At 45.9% G+C, this 16048-nt stretch overlaps 1 protein-coding gene across 3 annotated transcripts; it reads left to right on the forward strand.

Moving 5' to 3' along the window:
• Window positions 1-457: 457 nt before the first annotated feature.
• Window positions 458-8846, forward strand: SHOX2 (SHOX homeobox 2). 3 transcript variants are annotated; one of them, XM_068982316.1, is made up of 6 exons: window positions 458-800; window positions 1422-1502; window positions 3696-3904; window positions 6290-6347; window positions 6662-6750; window positions 8553-8846. In XM_068982316.1, the coding sequence occupies exons 1-6, from the start codon at window positions 458-460 to the stop codon at window positions 8844-8846; spliced, it is 1074 nt and encodes a 357-aa protein (XP_068838417.1). The 3 variants fall into 3 exon arrangements, with proteins under 3 accessions (XP_068838417.1, XP_068838424.1, XP_068838430.1); XM_068982323.1 differs by lacking the exon at window positions 1422-1502; XM_068982329.1 differs by lacking the exon at window positions 1422-1502 and having other exon boundaries at window positions 8589-8846.
• Window positions 8847-16048: the final 7202 nt, after the last annotated feature.

Raw genomic sequence — 16048 nt, forward strand, 5'->3', positions numbered from 1 at the left:
CCTCCGAGTTGCGAGGGGAGGTAATTTACTCAGAACAAGGGGCCGCCTTTGCGAAGTATAAATAGTGAGACTTCAAGCGCTGCGTCGCTATCAGATCTGAACTCTCCGCAGGAAGAATTGTCAAAGATCTTCACACTGAACAAGCGCGCTCAGGCAGGGAGGCAGCGGTTCCCACTTCCCTCCGGCGGCCCCCGCCCCTTCCCTCTTCCTCTTCTTCCTCCTCCACCTCCTCCTCTTCTTACTTCTTTTTCTCCTTCTACTTCTCCTCCTCTTTCTTCTTTCTTCTCTTCTTTTTCTTCTTCTCCCCCCCTCCCCCTCCCCCTTCTCCCCCACCCCCTGCCCCATTGATGTGTTATTACTGGGGGGGCTGGAGCAGTAAAAAAAGAAGAAGGAAAAAAAAGAGCGGGGCTGCTCGGCTGGGAGAGGTTGAGCGCGGGGCTGACGGGCACCTCTGGCGATGGAAGAACTTACGGCGTTCGTCTCGAAGTCTTTTGACCAGAAAGTGAAGGAGAAGAAGGAGGCTATCACGTACCGGGAGGTGCTGGAGAGCGGGCCGCTGCGCGGGGCCAAGGAGCCGAGCGGCTGCTCGGAGCCGGGCCGCGACGACCGCAGCAGCCCGGCAGTCCGGGCGGCCGGCGGAGGCGGCGGCGGCGGAGGAGGCGGAGGCGGAGGCGGAGGAGGTGGAGGCGGAGGAGGAGCAGGCGGAGGAGCTGGAGGAGGAGGGCGCTCTCCCGTCCGGGAGCTGGACATGGGCGCCGCCGAGAGAAGCAGGGAGCCGGGCAGCCCGCGGCTCACCGAGGGTAACGGCCCGACCCCCGGCCGCGGTTCCCCTTCCCGCCTTCCCGACTCCTCTCGGGCGGGAGAGGATCCCCAGGCCCGACGGGGGAGGAATAAGGGGGCGGCCGCGGAGAGGGCCCTTGGACCCCAGCTTTGGAAGCCAGAGTGAGGACGGAGGGGTGGGAGTCCGGTGGTGTGCACGGTCGTGGGTGGGGTCCGTGTGTGTGTGTGTGGAGGAGGGGGAGCGTGTGGGGTTTGCGCGCGCCTTTCTCGGATGCTCCCATTCCACCCAAATGCATTTTCACCAACCGGAGGATGGGCCCCGCCGGACGGCCGGCGGGCGGGTGGGGAAGTTCTGGGGACCCGGCTGCCGAAGTGGATGCTGGCCGTCACTGGGCCAAGCGGCGGGATTACAGTTAGCATGTAGCAACGAGTTTGCGGGAGTCCCTTTCCTAGGCCCGAGGGGAGAAAAAAAGAGAGAGGGAGAAAGGGGAAAGAGATACGGAGACGGAGGTTGATTGGGATTTCACCCTGGAGTCGCCCCGGGTTTCGCGGCTGCCTCTAAGAACCACTCCAACTCCGTGAAGACTCTGGATCCCTGAATCTTAGGAACCAAAGCTTCCCATTTTCTTAGAGCTATGAAGGTAGAATGAGACCAAGGCAGGCTGAGGTTCAGGCTGTGCGCTGTTTTCTTTCGGAAGACGCATTAGGCTCCTTTTTTGTTTGTTTGTTTTCCGATATTTACTGCGCGGCATCATCCAGTATTCTGGTTTTGTGGTGGGATAATCCTTTGGTGCCAGCAAAGTGTTTGGAAAAGGCTTTTTCTAAATGGTGGAGCATCCTGTACCAATTCAAAGGAGTTCAACAATAAAATTAATTTGGCACTTGGTGCCTGCAGTAACTGGTGAGCTGCCATATTTTTCCAATTAAGAAAATATGTGACATGCGTAGAATCACATATTTAAGCAAGCAATTAAGTTGTTTATAACAAAGTCTGTTCTTGTTTAGGCCAATAAGTGGAAATTTGGGGGCGAAATAGAGATTATTTTAAGTCTATTAATCAACTGGAAATGTGGACATCTTTCTCTTTGAAGCCCCCAAAGTTTGAGGGGCTTCCACTGTGAGCCTGAAATAAAGCCGTCTCGCCGCTTTGGCAGAATCTGAAGGGTGTGTTTTCATATTTAAATTTCTTTACGATATAAATGGAAATATTTTCCTATTAACTTGACTTGAGTTTGTGCTATAATATTATCTATTGCTTCCTGGAGGAAGGACGCATGTCCGCAAAACGAACTCTTGAGAAATAGACATGCGGGAAACGCTTAACTAGAATGCCAACCCGGGCTGAGTTCTAGTGGTCTTCTCCCAGACGGGGTACCAAGTAAAAATGGAAAGTGGTGGCATTACTGTCAGGCAGTCCAGTGCAGCCTCCCTGGCCTGAGTCCCAAGCTCCAGGCCCTGGGTACACCAGCAGGCCGGACCGCGAATTTAGAGTCAACTCAGGGCAAATGAAGTCTTGGGATTTTGGTTTCCAAACTCAGGGCAAATATTAATTTCTCTGCAGCCTGGCTCTTATAGAAATGATTTTTAACACTCATGTTGATAAGGATTCTGGGCTAGGGAGAACTGCAAACAGACTCAATTATTCTAAACTCAGCTTTGGCACCTTAAAAACCCAAGTCTTCGACTCAGGCCCAGAGGATGAAGGTTCCAGAGGGCCGCTTACGTTGATACCAACTCCCCTGATCAGTGCCCCTTGGCCTATATATATATAGCCACATCCTTCTGGTGTCCCTGTATGCTCACACTTCCGAAGCTCCTGTTTTTAAAGGGAGGAGAAGGAAGGGCAGGAAAGTGACAACAGATGTATGCGAACCTAGAGCAGAAAAATGCATATTTTATTAAACATCCAAGCTTCTGGATGCCTGAAAAGCCTTTGCGCAACCAATAGAAACCGCGGATCGCGAATGTTCCGCTTGAACCTGTTGATCTCTGTGGATTTAAGCGGTTAGGGTCGAGTCCGCCTTTCCAATGGGGAGGGAGAAGTGAACAGAGGCAGCGGTCTGTTTCGCGGGCCTCCCGAAGCTGGTTTTCTGCCTCTCTCCTTCTGTTCGGGTGTGGGCAGCGAGCCCTCCAGGCCGCCAACATGGCGTGGGCGCCTCTGCTCTGGCGACTGGGATTCAGCAGCGGGGACAGGGACTGCCTGGCTGTCCAGGGGCCGTCCGCGCTATTTGGCTCGAGCCCTGGGTCTGTACACAGCGCCCAGGGAAGTGGCTCCCAGCGCAGTGCAGCACAGGGGTCTTGTCCTCCAGCTGTGACCCAGCAGCCCAATTGTTCCCAAATTAGACCAGCAAGTTTGAGAGAAGACGGGAGAGCCGGCGGCAGCCAGCGCTGGCTGAGAAGGGGTCCGCACTCCGGGAATGGCCGGTGTCAGAGCCCAGTCCGTGGCCTCGCCGCCCTCTTCTGCCGGGATCGCGTTCTGTGACTCACGGGGTGCGGCGCTTTTGATTTCTGTGCGTGTGTGGGAGAGAGTGAACGCAAGGGAGAGGGTGAGTGGAATTGGTTTGTGTTCGCAGGGGAGGGCAGGGGACTGTGGGGGTGAACAGTGAGAAGGTGAACTGGGGCCGCAGTTGTGAAAGGGATTGGGTAAGAATGCCCACCTTGCCCGCGGCAGCCACCCCAGTTGATCTTTTCGCATCTACGGGATCCTCTTCCTCTCAGCGGGATAAGGGCCTGGACAGGAACTCCGGGAGGGGGCAGAAACCGCCATCCTCCTGGAGACAAATCTGCTCATGGTATTTGCTGTGTTGTTTTTTGTCTGTGTGTGTGTGTGTGTGTGTGTGTGTGTGTGTGTGTGTGTGTGTTGCTGTGTGCGCGGGGACATATGCGTATGGCCCTGTTCGTGGTACCCCCTCCAGTGTCCCCAGAGCTGAAGGATCGCAAAGAGGATGCGAAGGGGATGGAGGACGAAGGCCAGACCAAAATCAAGCAGAGGCGAAGTCGGACCAATTTCACCCTGGAACAACTCAACGAGCTGGAAAGGCTTTTTGATGAGACTCACTACCCGGACGCCTTTATGCGTGAAGAACTGAGCCAACGGCTGGGGCTGTCCGAGGCCCGAGTGCAGGTATCCGGCTGTGAGGAGGTCGCAGGGAGCAGAGGAGGGGGAATGCCTGGGGTTGGACAGTCGCTTGAGGTACACAGGATGAGTGTGCGGGTTCAAGTGTCAGGAGTGAAGTGAGAAGGGAAGAAAAGTCTTTGCTAGAGGTCTTATTTTCCAAAGTAGATCTTAGTCCTAAAGCCTTCCCGGGCTCTCCTTCACCCCATACCAACATATGTTCCCAGCAGAAGAAAGCTTTGCTGGGCTTGCTCCCAGGGTTTCTATAAACCACACCCCCCTCGCCTCACAATGCCTTTAATGTGGTTTAATCCTAATGGGCCTACTTTTATAAGCCTTAAAAAAAATCCCACAGAAAACGTTTTATCTTCTGGATGCTTTAAAAGTTACAACGAACATTTTGTTCATCCGAGTTGGGTTTCCTTGAGGGTCTGCTCTGGGATCTAGGTTTGCCAGGCGGATATGCCAATTAGGTTTATAGATGTACAGACTATAAAGAAAATTAGCAACTGTTAAGTGCAGAATTTTACAGTCTGCCCTTAGCAGTCGATCTCAAACTGTGTGTGAAATAGCGGAGAAAATAAATGCATTTGGTCACTCTTTCTTTGTTCTCTCACTTAACTAGGGAAGCAAATCTGAATCAGAAACTGATTTTAAAGCAACCAACATATCTTAATATTGACATTTCCAAAGTCTGATCCCAGCAAGTGCCACACTCAGTGAAGTTAGTATTGGAGCAGATTTTCTTTACTGGTTGTGGGGGTGAATTTAATGGCAAAAGTAGGCTTTGGGAGCACTTAAGGGAAAAAAATTATATACATACATGCATACATACCGTTTTAGTTTTATGGAAAACGAATTTAAATGTTTCAGGTTTTATTTCCACTCAAATAATAAAATAGGAGAAAATGATGGTCATTATTTGTTTGAACACATGGAGCAGTTTTAGGCCTGAACATCTGCAGCTGTTACAAAGTATCACTGTAACAGATACTCCCTAGGTCTCTGGGCGCAGAGACCACCATCTGCAGCGAACTATGCAATTCTTATGGGGCTTCCCCACATCTTGTAATAGGATCAGGACAAAAACAGAGCAGTCCCCTTAAAGGGGAAAAGTAATAATAGGCTGCCTTGGTCATCACAGCATCAACAGCAGAGCCTTCCTTTTTAAGCCTGTCCTACTTTGCTCTGTGTACTGAGATCTCTAGGGACTTAGAAACCCCTTAAAGACATGATGATAATTATTACAGTTGTGAGCATTAGTATATCAGTTCCAACTCTTCTAGGGGAAAAAAGAGGCAAGAAGCCTCAGGCCATGTGATGTACACAAAGAATGCCACCCTGGCATGAAATCTACCCTTCTATTACACTAAATGGCAGGGGAATTTTTGAAGATTTACATTGACTGTGACACTTGCTTTCAAAAACAAGGAAAAAGCTCTGAAGCAGTATTTTGCTTTCATGTTTTTAAACATTAACTTGTGAATCAGTCAATATGCTGTATTATTGGAACATAATGCTGTGTTATTGGAGTATAAAAGCAAGCTTTGTTTGAATTTCTTAAAATCTGCCATACTGCTTCTAAAAGTTGGCAAGTTTACCTAAGACGGTAGTATCTGGGAGAAGATATTATCCAGAATTACATGATTCATACCCCAGTCCCATTCCACAAAATGCTCTTTTTTCTTGTAATAAATGAACTTTATTGCTGGTATTTATTTTTCTCATGTTTTTATTTAAATTTTGATCTACCTTCTGGATACTTCTGGATACTGTAACTGCACTCAGCAACTTTTTCTATAGAAGCAAATTAGATTGTCATGATAATGGCATAATTATTTCTGCTACCAGGTTACACTTTGCTGCACGGAGGAAGAGAGAAATTCTAAACTTCTTTGTAGTGAGGCTTTTATAACACTAATTACCTCTTCCCCCACTCTTATCTCCCCACCCCCAAGGGAAAAAAAAAAAAACCAGAGTCACTATTTGCTTTGGTGTTTGGTTTTTCTTGAAGATGAAGCTAATTAATATTACAGGCTCTTAATGAGCACATTTTTCTCAGGTCTTACTGGGCAACATCTAAACCCATTATCACTTTAGTATCAGGTATCAGGGTGAGTTTTAGGCCTGGGGGACTCTAATTCTGGAAACATGAAAACAGAACTTGAGTAATTTATCAAGAAACAATATATCTTGCAAGAGTATAGGAAATTATTTTTGTCATTCATTTATGTTTTTAACTTTGGAAATTAAGATTGTTGTATATAATTCAAAGACTGCTTGCTGTATCTTCCATTCCTTGCCTAAAATGCTACTCTTTCATCATACTCCTATAAATTAAAAAAAATTTTTGAGTCATATCACCTAGATTTTATTTTTTTCCTCCAATTTTAGGTTTGGTTTCAAAATCGAAGAGCTAAATGTAGAAAGCAAGAAAATCAACTTCATAAAGGTATGCTTCTCAGACAAAGAACATTTGATACTCTAAATAAAAAGTATTACGGAATACTGTTATTATGAAGCCAAAAAAAAAACCTTCTCAAAGATAACTGTGGTCCTTATTTAAAAATCTACCCTGAAGGCAGTTAATGAGAGTCCTAAAATTTGGGAGTAAATTACATTGATTTTAATTCTGGCAACAGTTTAGGAAGATACCAGTCCAATTCCAAAAGAAATAATTATATCTTGGTACCATTTGAAACCTCGGGAAAAAGTGCTGAACGTGTTAACCTCACTTTATTTTGTTTTGTTCCCCATTTTTCACAGGCGTCCTCATAGGGGCTGCCAGCCAATTTGAAGCTTGTAGAGTAGCACCCTACGTCAATGTAGGTGCTTTAAGGATGCCATTTCAGCAGGCAAGTACAGCCCAGTTTTAACCTGTTTTTAACTGTAAAAAGACCTGGATATTTGCTTGAACTGTTGAACATCCCCTTTCTCTGGGCTCTAATATGGGTGTACAGTTATAGAATCAATTTTCAGATGATACAGTGGATACACTCTCATTTAAAAACCTATACAGTAATGGTACCCTACTCCAGTACTCCTGCCTGGAAAATCCCATGGACGGAGGAGCCTGGTAGGCTGCAGTCCATGGGGTCACTGAGGGTCGGACACGACTGAGCGACTTCACTTTCACTTTTCACTTTCATGCATTGGAGAAAGAAATGGCAACCCACTCCAGTGTTCTTGCCTGGAGAATCCCAGGGACGGGGGAGCCTGGTGGGCTGCTGTCTATGGGGTCACACAGAGTCGGACACGACTGAAGTGACTTAGCAGCAGCACAGTGTCAGAGGCCTATATGCTTAGTCCTTTCTGTCCTCATGGGAAACCTACAATGCCTGAGGGCAGCAACTGGTCCTTTAAAAATGCACTAAAGATTGCACTTGGGGAAAGGAAGGGAAAGCCTTTTGATTAAGACTTTGTCAGATCCAATACAAAGGTTAGTCCTAAGGTATTTCTGAGGCAACTCTGTAAATATTTTTTGAGGTATTTTCTACCTCTTAGTCACATTAAATATCTCTGACCAAAGAAAATAAATAAATAACTAAAATACTACCCATTAAGACTTGATTTTTTTTTTTAAGCTGCAAACCTTCATCTATAGTATAGAGGAAAACATTGGTCTTCCCAGGGACACCTTGCCAATGCAAACCCTTTCTTAGCCATAAAGAAACCTTTAAGACTACATTTTAAAAGTACAGCCTGCAGCAATAATTAATCCTAGGATATCCCAGGGCTCTGAACTCCCCCATTCTCCAAGCCTAAGGGTGCAATCTATTCCCAGCCAGTATCAGACATTCCCCACCCTTGGCCAGGGCCCTTGCTAGATAGGACTGTGAAGTCATTAATTAACTCTGAGTTGCCAGTCCCTGGTCAGAAAAGTGTGACCTGAGTCACACTGAGTCACACCTGAGTGTGCCCTGTATATTGAGCATTAGTGTTAGGGAGGTCTTAGCTCTCTTGGCACCACTGGATTCTAGTAGCCTGATGCTAGGCATCTGAAGCAGGAGAGAATGACTGGAGAGAGAGGGGGATCATAAGAGAAGAACTTTACTACTCAGAAGGTGATCTCTGAGTCTGCAGCATCAGTACCATCTGGGAGATTGTTAGAAAGCAAGATTCTCTGACCTGACCTAGACCTTCTGAATCAGAATCTACATTTTAACAAGATCCCAATGTAATTTTAATAGTAGTAAAGTTTAGGAGTACTAACAAGTGTGCCAGTTGTGATGAAGATGTAGTAACTTCTCTAAGTGACATTTTTAAAGTTTTGTAGTTTGCTTATTGGTACTTTACTAGTGAGTTAAGAGGTGTATGGCAGCACCAAGAGAGGAGGGTAAGGACACTCACCCCATCATCTGTCCAATATACATTGTTATTTTGAGGGGAGTGATGTATTAGCACAATAGCATTGTCGCCCTCTGACTAGCCCAGCTCCTAAGGGGGCGCCAACAATCACCGCAGATGGGAGTCACTGGGACTCAGGGGGATAAGCCACTCTGAGTGAGCTGCAGAATACTCAGGGGCACTGGAGTATCCCAGATTCAGTAACAAACTGAGGTCAGCTAAACGTCCCTTTCCCCGTCCCCTGCCCCAGCCTTCCCCAAGCTAAGCTGGACGCCGTTAATGCTCTGTTTCTATTCTGTTGTCACCCTAGGATAGTCATTGCAACGTGACGCCCTTGTCCTTTCAGGTTCAGGCGCAGCTGCAGCTGGACAGCGCCGTGGCGCACGCGCACCACCACCTGCACCCGCACCTGGCCGCGCACGCGCCCTACATGATGTTCCCGGCGCCGCCCTTCGGACTGCCGCTCGCCACGCTGGCCGCAGACTCAGCATCTGCCGCCTCCGTCGTGGCTGCAGCTGCCGCTGCCAAGACTACCAGCAAGAACTCCAGCATCGCGGATCTCAGACTGAAAGCCAAAAAGCACGCGGCCGCCCTGGGTCTGTGACGGCAGCGCCAGGGTCGCGCCTGCAGCACGGCGCGCAGCCTGCATGCCCTCCGAGCCCCGCTGCTTCTCTGTTACCTGCCCCGGACCTCGGAATCCGAGCCTCTTTCTGCCCCGCCGATGGCCCCTTGCCCTCTTCTGCATCCCGGACTCGGAGGGCAGCACCCGGGATCCTAAGAAGGGCACCAGCTTCGTGGCTCCTGACCATTCACCTGTCTAGGGGCCTAGAATTTGGCTTTGTAGGGATGGGTTTGGGAAGTCTGAAGAGTGCTGGGACAATGAAGTGTGGCTCACGGTAAAACTGCAACGATGGACTTTTGCGTAGAAATAAAAATCTTGTTAGTAAAAAATGAGGGGGAAACTGTAGAAAAGACAAACCAGAGAGAAAAAGAGAAAGGGAACTTATTACTATTCAGCAGAAGCTGAAATCGGAGAACCAAGGAATAAAAAAGAAAAAAATTTTAAAGTATTTTGTACATTAAAAAATATGGAAAAATAACCGGGACAAATCTCGAGATAACTGGGGCGGGAGTTACCAACTTAAAGTGTATTTTTTGTTGTTGTTGTTGTTGTTGTTTTTTAATGGGCTAAGAAGGCAAAACAGAAGGAAGAGGTATACTTATTTAAAGAATTAAGATGAAAAAAAAGTACGCAGCTGGGAAGTTCACAGGTTTTGAAACTGACCTTTTTCTGCGAAGTTCGCTTTAATACAAGAAATTTGATAAGAGAGGCGGGCCTCCTTTTACGTTGAATCAGATGCTTTGAGTTAAAAACCACGTATGGAAGAGCAAGAAGAGGGAAGACAGTATAAAAACGAGGAGATAAAAAAATGATATTAATACAAAAATGATAACCACAGACAATGATTTCTCTGAGAAATTGTTATGGCAGAACTGTCCAGACTGCTGACAATAAAGTCTGGCTTGCATGTTACTTGTATTCCATTGACGGTGTCTCCCCCCACCCTCCCGCTTTACTTACATGCACTTAACTGCATTTTCATTTTCGGTATGAAAAACAATACCCAAAGCATCTGAAAATTGATATATATTTCTATCTATCTATATTTTTTGTCCCATCTTTAATCCTGGGGGGACAAAAGAAAAAAGTTTGAAGGGCAAAAAAGTTACACTCTTACTGTCCCAAGACGACAGAGGCAAGTAGAAAATGTAGGGAAAAAGAAAAGAGAAATGATTAACGTACAGCGCCTCACGTGGTGCCTGATACACAGTGGGCGGTCAGTGTTAGTCCCCCTCTCCCCTTATTCTTGTATTCCCTCTTGCAGATTTACTGAAGTCCTATTTGAACACCGTGCTTTATTTCCCCCTCTCAGTCCCATCACACTCACTTTAAACAACACCCAGCTAGATACAGGCACTAAGTTTGTGTAAAATATGTTGATACACACGAGCAAAGTTTATTTTGGCTATAATGTGTGAAAAATGGTTGACTTTCAACATTTGCATTTTATCTCACAAAGGTGTATATTCAAATAATTTTTTTGTTTGTCTCAATCCATGTAGCTATTTAAACTGGGGTACCCTGGACTGAGCAATCTGTATCCCAATTCTTTAAAAAGTCTCCTTAGTTTTTTTTTTTTTTAATCCCTTCTAATTTACGAGAAAGAGGAAAAGCTCTTTTAGCTGAACTTTGGTATGCGGTTGAGCTTTGTAACTATTTGTTCTCCATGAAAACAAAATTATTTATATTTGCCATATTTTTTCTAGTGTATTAAGTTATTTTAAACAAAAGAAGATGCTGTTATTTCATGACGTGTTGTCGGTACAAAATGTTTTGGTCTCACCTCTGTTAAACCTTTTAAATAAGTGCCAAGTTATTAATTGAAGACACTTTGCGATCAATTGAATGAAAATAGTATTGTTTCATTTGATGGGGTTCGCGTCATCTTTACTCCTGTTGCTATTAAACTATCCAGGATAGTCGTTCCTTCTTCCTTTTTGATGAATATGTATCTCTCTCGACTATACCAGCTTGGAAAAGAGCTTGCCTCTGCTCTCTACGTGCGGCAATCAAGGGGCGGTGAGAATGATGACTCTCGTGGCTCTCTGTAGCGCTGAGCGAAAATCCCCCTCTCCTGTCCCATTTTATCCACCCAATGAAGAAAACGGATTGATTTTACACTAAATCAATAAAGGAACAGATACTATGTAAAATAACATAGAATAGAATAATCTCCTTCCCCAAAACGGACTCTTGTTGTTCATTTTGCTGCACTTTCATCCTTGAAGTTCATTTAAGGAACATTTTGGGAAGGAAGGAAAGCGTGGTCACGCGGTGCAAAATCCACCTGGGTTAATTGTTACAAAATACTCAGTCCCAGGTCGCCAACCCTCCCCCGTAGTCGGTGGCGGTCTGGAAGTAGGATAAGAGCCGTGAAGCGGGGCGGGGGCGGCGGGGAGGGCGGGTCCCACGCCTCCCGCTTCAGTTTACCTCTTTGGCCCAAATAGAGTCTTCGTTCGTTAAACTTATGGAAAGGTGGCAGCTAGGATCGTATTTAGGAAAAGCCGGGTTCTAGCCGTTTGTATGGTACCAAGGAGCCCTCATCCGTACCCTCTCCCAGAAGAAATCTCACCTACTTAAGCCCGGAGGCGCTGCCTATTTGGAGGTAGATAGGGACCGTGAAGACTCGGGACAGGACCTTCTTTTCCCTTCTCACTCGGGCTCTTGGGATAAGGGACACCCTTCGACAAAATTGAGGGTTTCCCGTGTGTCCCCTGGGGCCTCCCCTTGGGGGTGGAGGACGATTAGAGGAGGTCCTTCCTGCGACAAAGCCCCGCGTCCTCGAGTGGTGCTCCTGCCGCCCGCACCCAGCCCTCTCCCAGGTTGAGCTCGCACTCAAAGCTGTTACTCTGAGTAGACGTGGGTGATAATGTTTATCTTTTAGCCTTCAAAGACCACTGAACAGGACTTGGGCCGTATTCAGCGCTCAGGCCTTGCGGGTCTTCTACTTGACAAGGGTCCCTAGTTTTCATAATAAACATCTGCTTGGGGGCGGGGTGAGCTTTGAAGCCGCCGCGCCGCCTGCCTGGGCTGGTGGCCTCCGGCGAGCTCCCGTCGGCTCTGGAGTCCAGGGTCCAAACCGGCAGGCTCCACACTCCAACCCTAATCCAGCCACCGACGCGGGCTCGGACGCGTCCCGAGGCACCCCGAGGGAGGTCGGAGGTCACGGGAGAAGTTGGGGCCAGAGGTTGGAGGTCCCGTCCGGGGCCTGGCCGATCGCTACAGCCGAGCTCCGGGAGCCTGAGGTCAAAGGAGGCGCTGCGTCCGGGCCCAGGCCGGCGGGGCGCCCGGCACCAGCGAAGGAGCGCGGCAGCGGGGCCTAAGTCGGCTGGAACGTTTCGGGCCGCCGGCGCCGGGTGGGCTGGGTGCCGAGCCCGCGGGATTGGGTCCTCGAGGGAGCGCGGCTGGCCGAGGAGCCCGCGGACGCAGCCCCGGTGGGCGAGAAAAAGCAAGGTCAAAGATTCTCTGCCCCGTCGGCGGTGCCCGAGCCTGGCGCGGCCTGTGGGACCTGCGTCAGGGGCGCCGGCGGCGTCCTCCCGCTCCTCCAGAGTCCGCTCTCCCGAGACTCAGCGGGTACCGAGGCCACCTTTCCTTTCCCGTCGGGGTGGGTCCCTCGGGGATCCAGCTTCTCACTGGGGCTCGCGCAGAGCCCGCTTTGCGGAGCGCCGCGGCCCAAACGCCTGGATGTGTGAACCCCGAGTTCCCAACCCCGTGTTTCCAGGCCACTCTGAGAAGGGGACCGAAGAAAGCTTCACTATAAAGTGTGCCCAGTGTGTGTCGTTTTGGTCCAAACTCAATAATAATCGTAATAAATAATTAAAATTTCCCGCAATTGTCCCGCAGATCTAAAGGATGTGCAAAGACTTCCCAAGCTATAAAATCCCTGATTAAGGAAAACTGAATTAAAAGAGCTTACTCAAAACATCATTAGTGTTAAAGACCCTATAATACAGGAGGCCCAGTGAGATCCTAGGCCTTAGCTTGAAGCTGAACTGATAAGTATCTATTTTGAGTTTTTCCCCAGATTCATAACTTTTTAGATCCTCAGATGGTAATACTTTAGCATAATACAATACTCAAATTTCGGAACTATTTTGATTTCTGAAAAATGCCTTTTTGGCTTCAGTCATATGGGATCCTGTTATTTTTTCACAAATTCAGTTTACATCGTAAATTGCAAACATTTGCAATCAGATCTCAAGACTGTTTATTTTATGTAACCTCAAGCGCTTGACTATGTTAAACACCAGCACAGAAAGTCTGTGAAATCAGTTTAATGTGTGTGAGGGAATTAAAGGATCACTCCTTTTCATCACACAAACAAAGCATTTAAGATTGTTTTGATTGTCAGTCTCCCAATTTTTGAACAGTCTCACAATTGACTATTAATTTTAGACTCATTCTGTGCGAAAATAATTACTAAAGTTATATCCTGCTTTAATTAAATGTTTCTGGGCAGAAGAAAATGATATTATTATTCTACATTTGGAAATGGGTGATTGTTTTTAATGTTATATTATTTTTAAATCATTTTAGTTCAAATGTAAATAAAGTCTGCTAATTCCGGCGGGGGTGGGGGGGGGGGGCGGTGCCGAGGCCTGCAATGGTTTCTTAACATGCTGTTAGAACAGTTAGTCAAAGTGCATTAAAGGAATGTCACAAACCCAGAAATAATAAATATGTCATTCTAATGAGAGTGTCAACTTATGGATAATTTATTCAAGGTAGTTTTTACATTTCACATGGAATCTCTTATTATGACCTGCCTGAGTACTGTGATGCTTGTTCTTCAAAATCTAATTTATATAGGCTTGAGGTATACATAATTCATAACTCCTGTTGATATATGTATACACACCCTGGATTTTAAACCTTTACAATATGTCTGCATGTTTACTAGCATGTTTTCAGGACATCTGGAATTAAAATGTAAGAAGTGTTCAACATTACAAGGAAAGCATGTGTGAAGAAAAAGTAGTTGAAAATTAACAGTTAAAAAGGATTAGATAAATTTCAAGCTAAGATCCAGAGTGAACACTGAAATATTTCAGACAGGGGACATTCTTGAACAATAAATATGAAAATCTCCAAGAAAGACTTACAGATGTGAGCTTATAACACTTCTGATACCTAGGTAATCCTTTCATGTCTCTAATTCATAAAACAAAAAATCCTCAAGTCTTGAGGTATTTTGTTTTGGGTATTTTATGTGTCAGTCAAGCTAACCATTGCATATGCCTTCAGTACAGGAAAATTTAGTATAGTACGTGGAGTTCTATTGGCATGAGGAAAAGTTTTAGAATATAACCAAATAAATCACATAGGGAGGAGTAAACACACTTTTCTCCCCCTTGTTGAACAACGGATCACATGTCTTGACTAAAGATCTTTGTAGATTCTTATTCAGGCAGAACAGTGCAGAATAAGTTAAGGGCACAGACATGAAGTCAGACTTCCTGTATTTGAAACTCACTGCTGCCATTTACTATTCTGTGATTTAGAATTAGTTCATCTCTGTGTTTCTCCATTTTCCCATCTATAAAATGGATATAAAAGCAGCATCTATTGTGTAGGGATGCTTGGAGAATTAAATAAGTTAGTATTTGTAAAGAACAGTGCCTTCCACTTATGCGTACTAGCTGTATAATACTTATTTTAGCACACAATGGATATCACTCCACCATTTCTTGATAAGGCTATGCATTTCCAAGGAAGGTTCAATTTCCAAAAACAGAGCAACAGGCCCCACATGTGCTGTATGGCTATTCAGATGCATTTAATGTGTCTGACCTTCAAGCAAGTGCATTTAGCACACGCTCCCTAGGACTAAGGCCAATAGGCAAGAGTCCTTGTAATAAAAACCTTCAGGAAAGAAAACAACAAAGTATGCAAAACAAGGAATAAATACGTTTCTGTTGGGGGTGTGATTCCAGCTAATTGCGTAGCCTCTGTGATCCTTGTCTGGAAGATTGGCAAATGTCACAGTGCACTCAGGGGCTGATCCATAAGAGCAATTTAGAGATTGCACAATGCCATCTACATGACAGATAGGATTGCTACTCTGCCATGTGTGGCTAATAAGGTGAGATATCAGGCATGGCACTTGCCCTTAAGGGGCTTACCATCTTGGGGGAGATAGCTCATAAGTACATATGATAGTGCTGGGGAGCATGTACCAAATGCACTTGCTTAAAGGCGTTCAGGCACAGTATATGCATCTGAATGGCCATACAACACATAGCAGGCCTGTTGCCTTGATTTCGGAAACTGAATGCATAGCCTTATTAAAGAAATGGTGGAGCGACACCCAGAGGTTAAGAAGCACACTTTGTTAGGATTAAATGTCTGTTGCCGGAGTTTGTGCTCCCCAGGACCATGTGTGTTTTCTTTGCTGACCATGTTTGTAGACCATTAGCTGTGAAATGCTAAAAGATGTGAAGGCTGTTAACCAATGATCTTTAACAGCAGTTTGAAAACACACGTAATGCAAAAGATGAAATGTTTAATTAAATGTTTAATGTAAAATGAACAACTGAGTCCTAATTACAGACATAGTGAAGAGGGACTTCTTTTCAGTGGCTCCATTTAGATTTACGACTAAGACTTGACTCATATTTTATATGATACCTATTAAAAACTCAGAGAACTTATTACACATCTTAATTTGAGAATCAATGTGATGTCACAGTATATGACTAATAATCTTTTAATATTAGCACTTTCATTTTAAAATTAATTAATTAATTGGCTGCGCTGGGTCTTAGTTGTGGCATGTGAGATCTAGTCCCCTGACCAGGGATCAAACCTGGGACCCGTGCACTGGAAATGCAGAGTCTTAACCACTGAATCACACTTAGCACTTTTATTTTTAATAATCAGTAAGGATTTTGCTAGAAAGAAAAATATTTGCCACTAGTCAAGTAGGTTGAGTATGTGACTAATTTTTAGAGGGAGGTTTTTCTGAGTTCACATCTGAACTCTATCACTTATTAATTGGATGCAAAAGTGAAGTCACTCAGTCGTGTCTGACTCTTTGCGACCCCATGGACTGTAGCCAGCCAGGCTCTTCCGTCCATGGGATTTTCCAGGCAAGAATACTGGAGTGGGTTGCCATTTCCTTCTCCAGGAGATCTTTCTGACCCAGGGGTTGAACCCGGGTCTCCCGCATTGTAGGCAGACGCTTT

The sequence above is a fragment of the Capricornis sumatraensis genome, chromosome 1 (assembly GCF_032405125.1).
Source record: "Capricornis sumatraensis isolate serow.1 chromosome 1, serow.2, whole genome shotgun sequence".
Classification (NCBI taxonomy): Eukaryota; Metazoa; Chordata; class Mammalia; order Artiodactyla; family Bovidae; genus Capricornis; species Capricornis sumatraensis.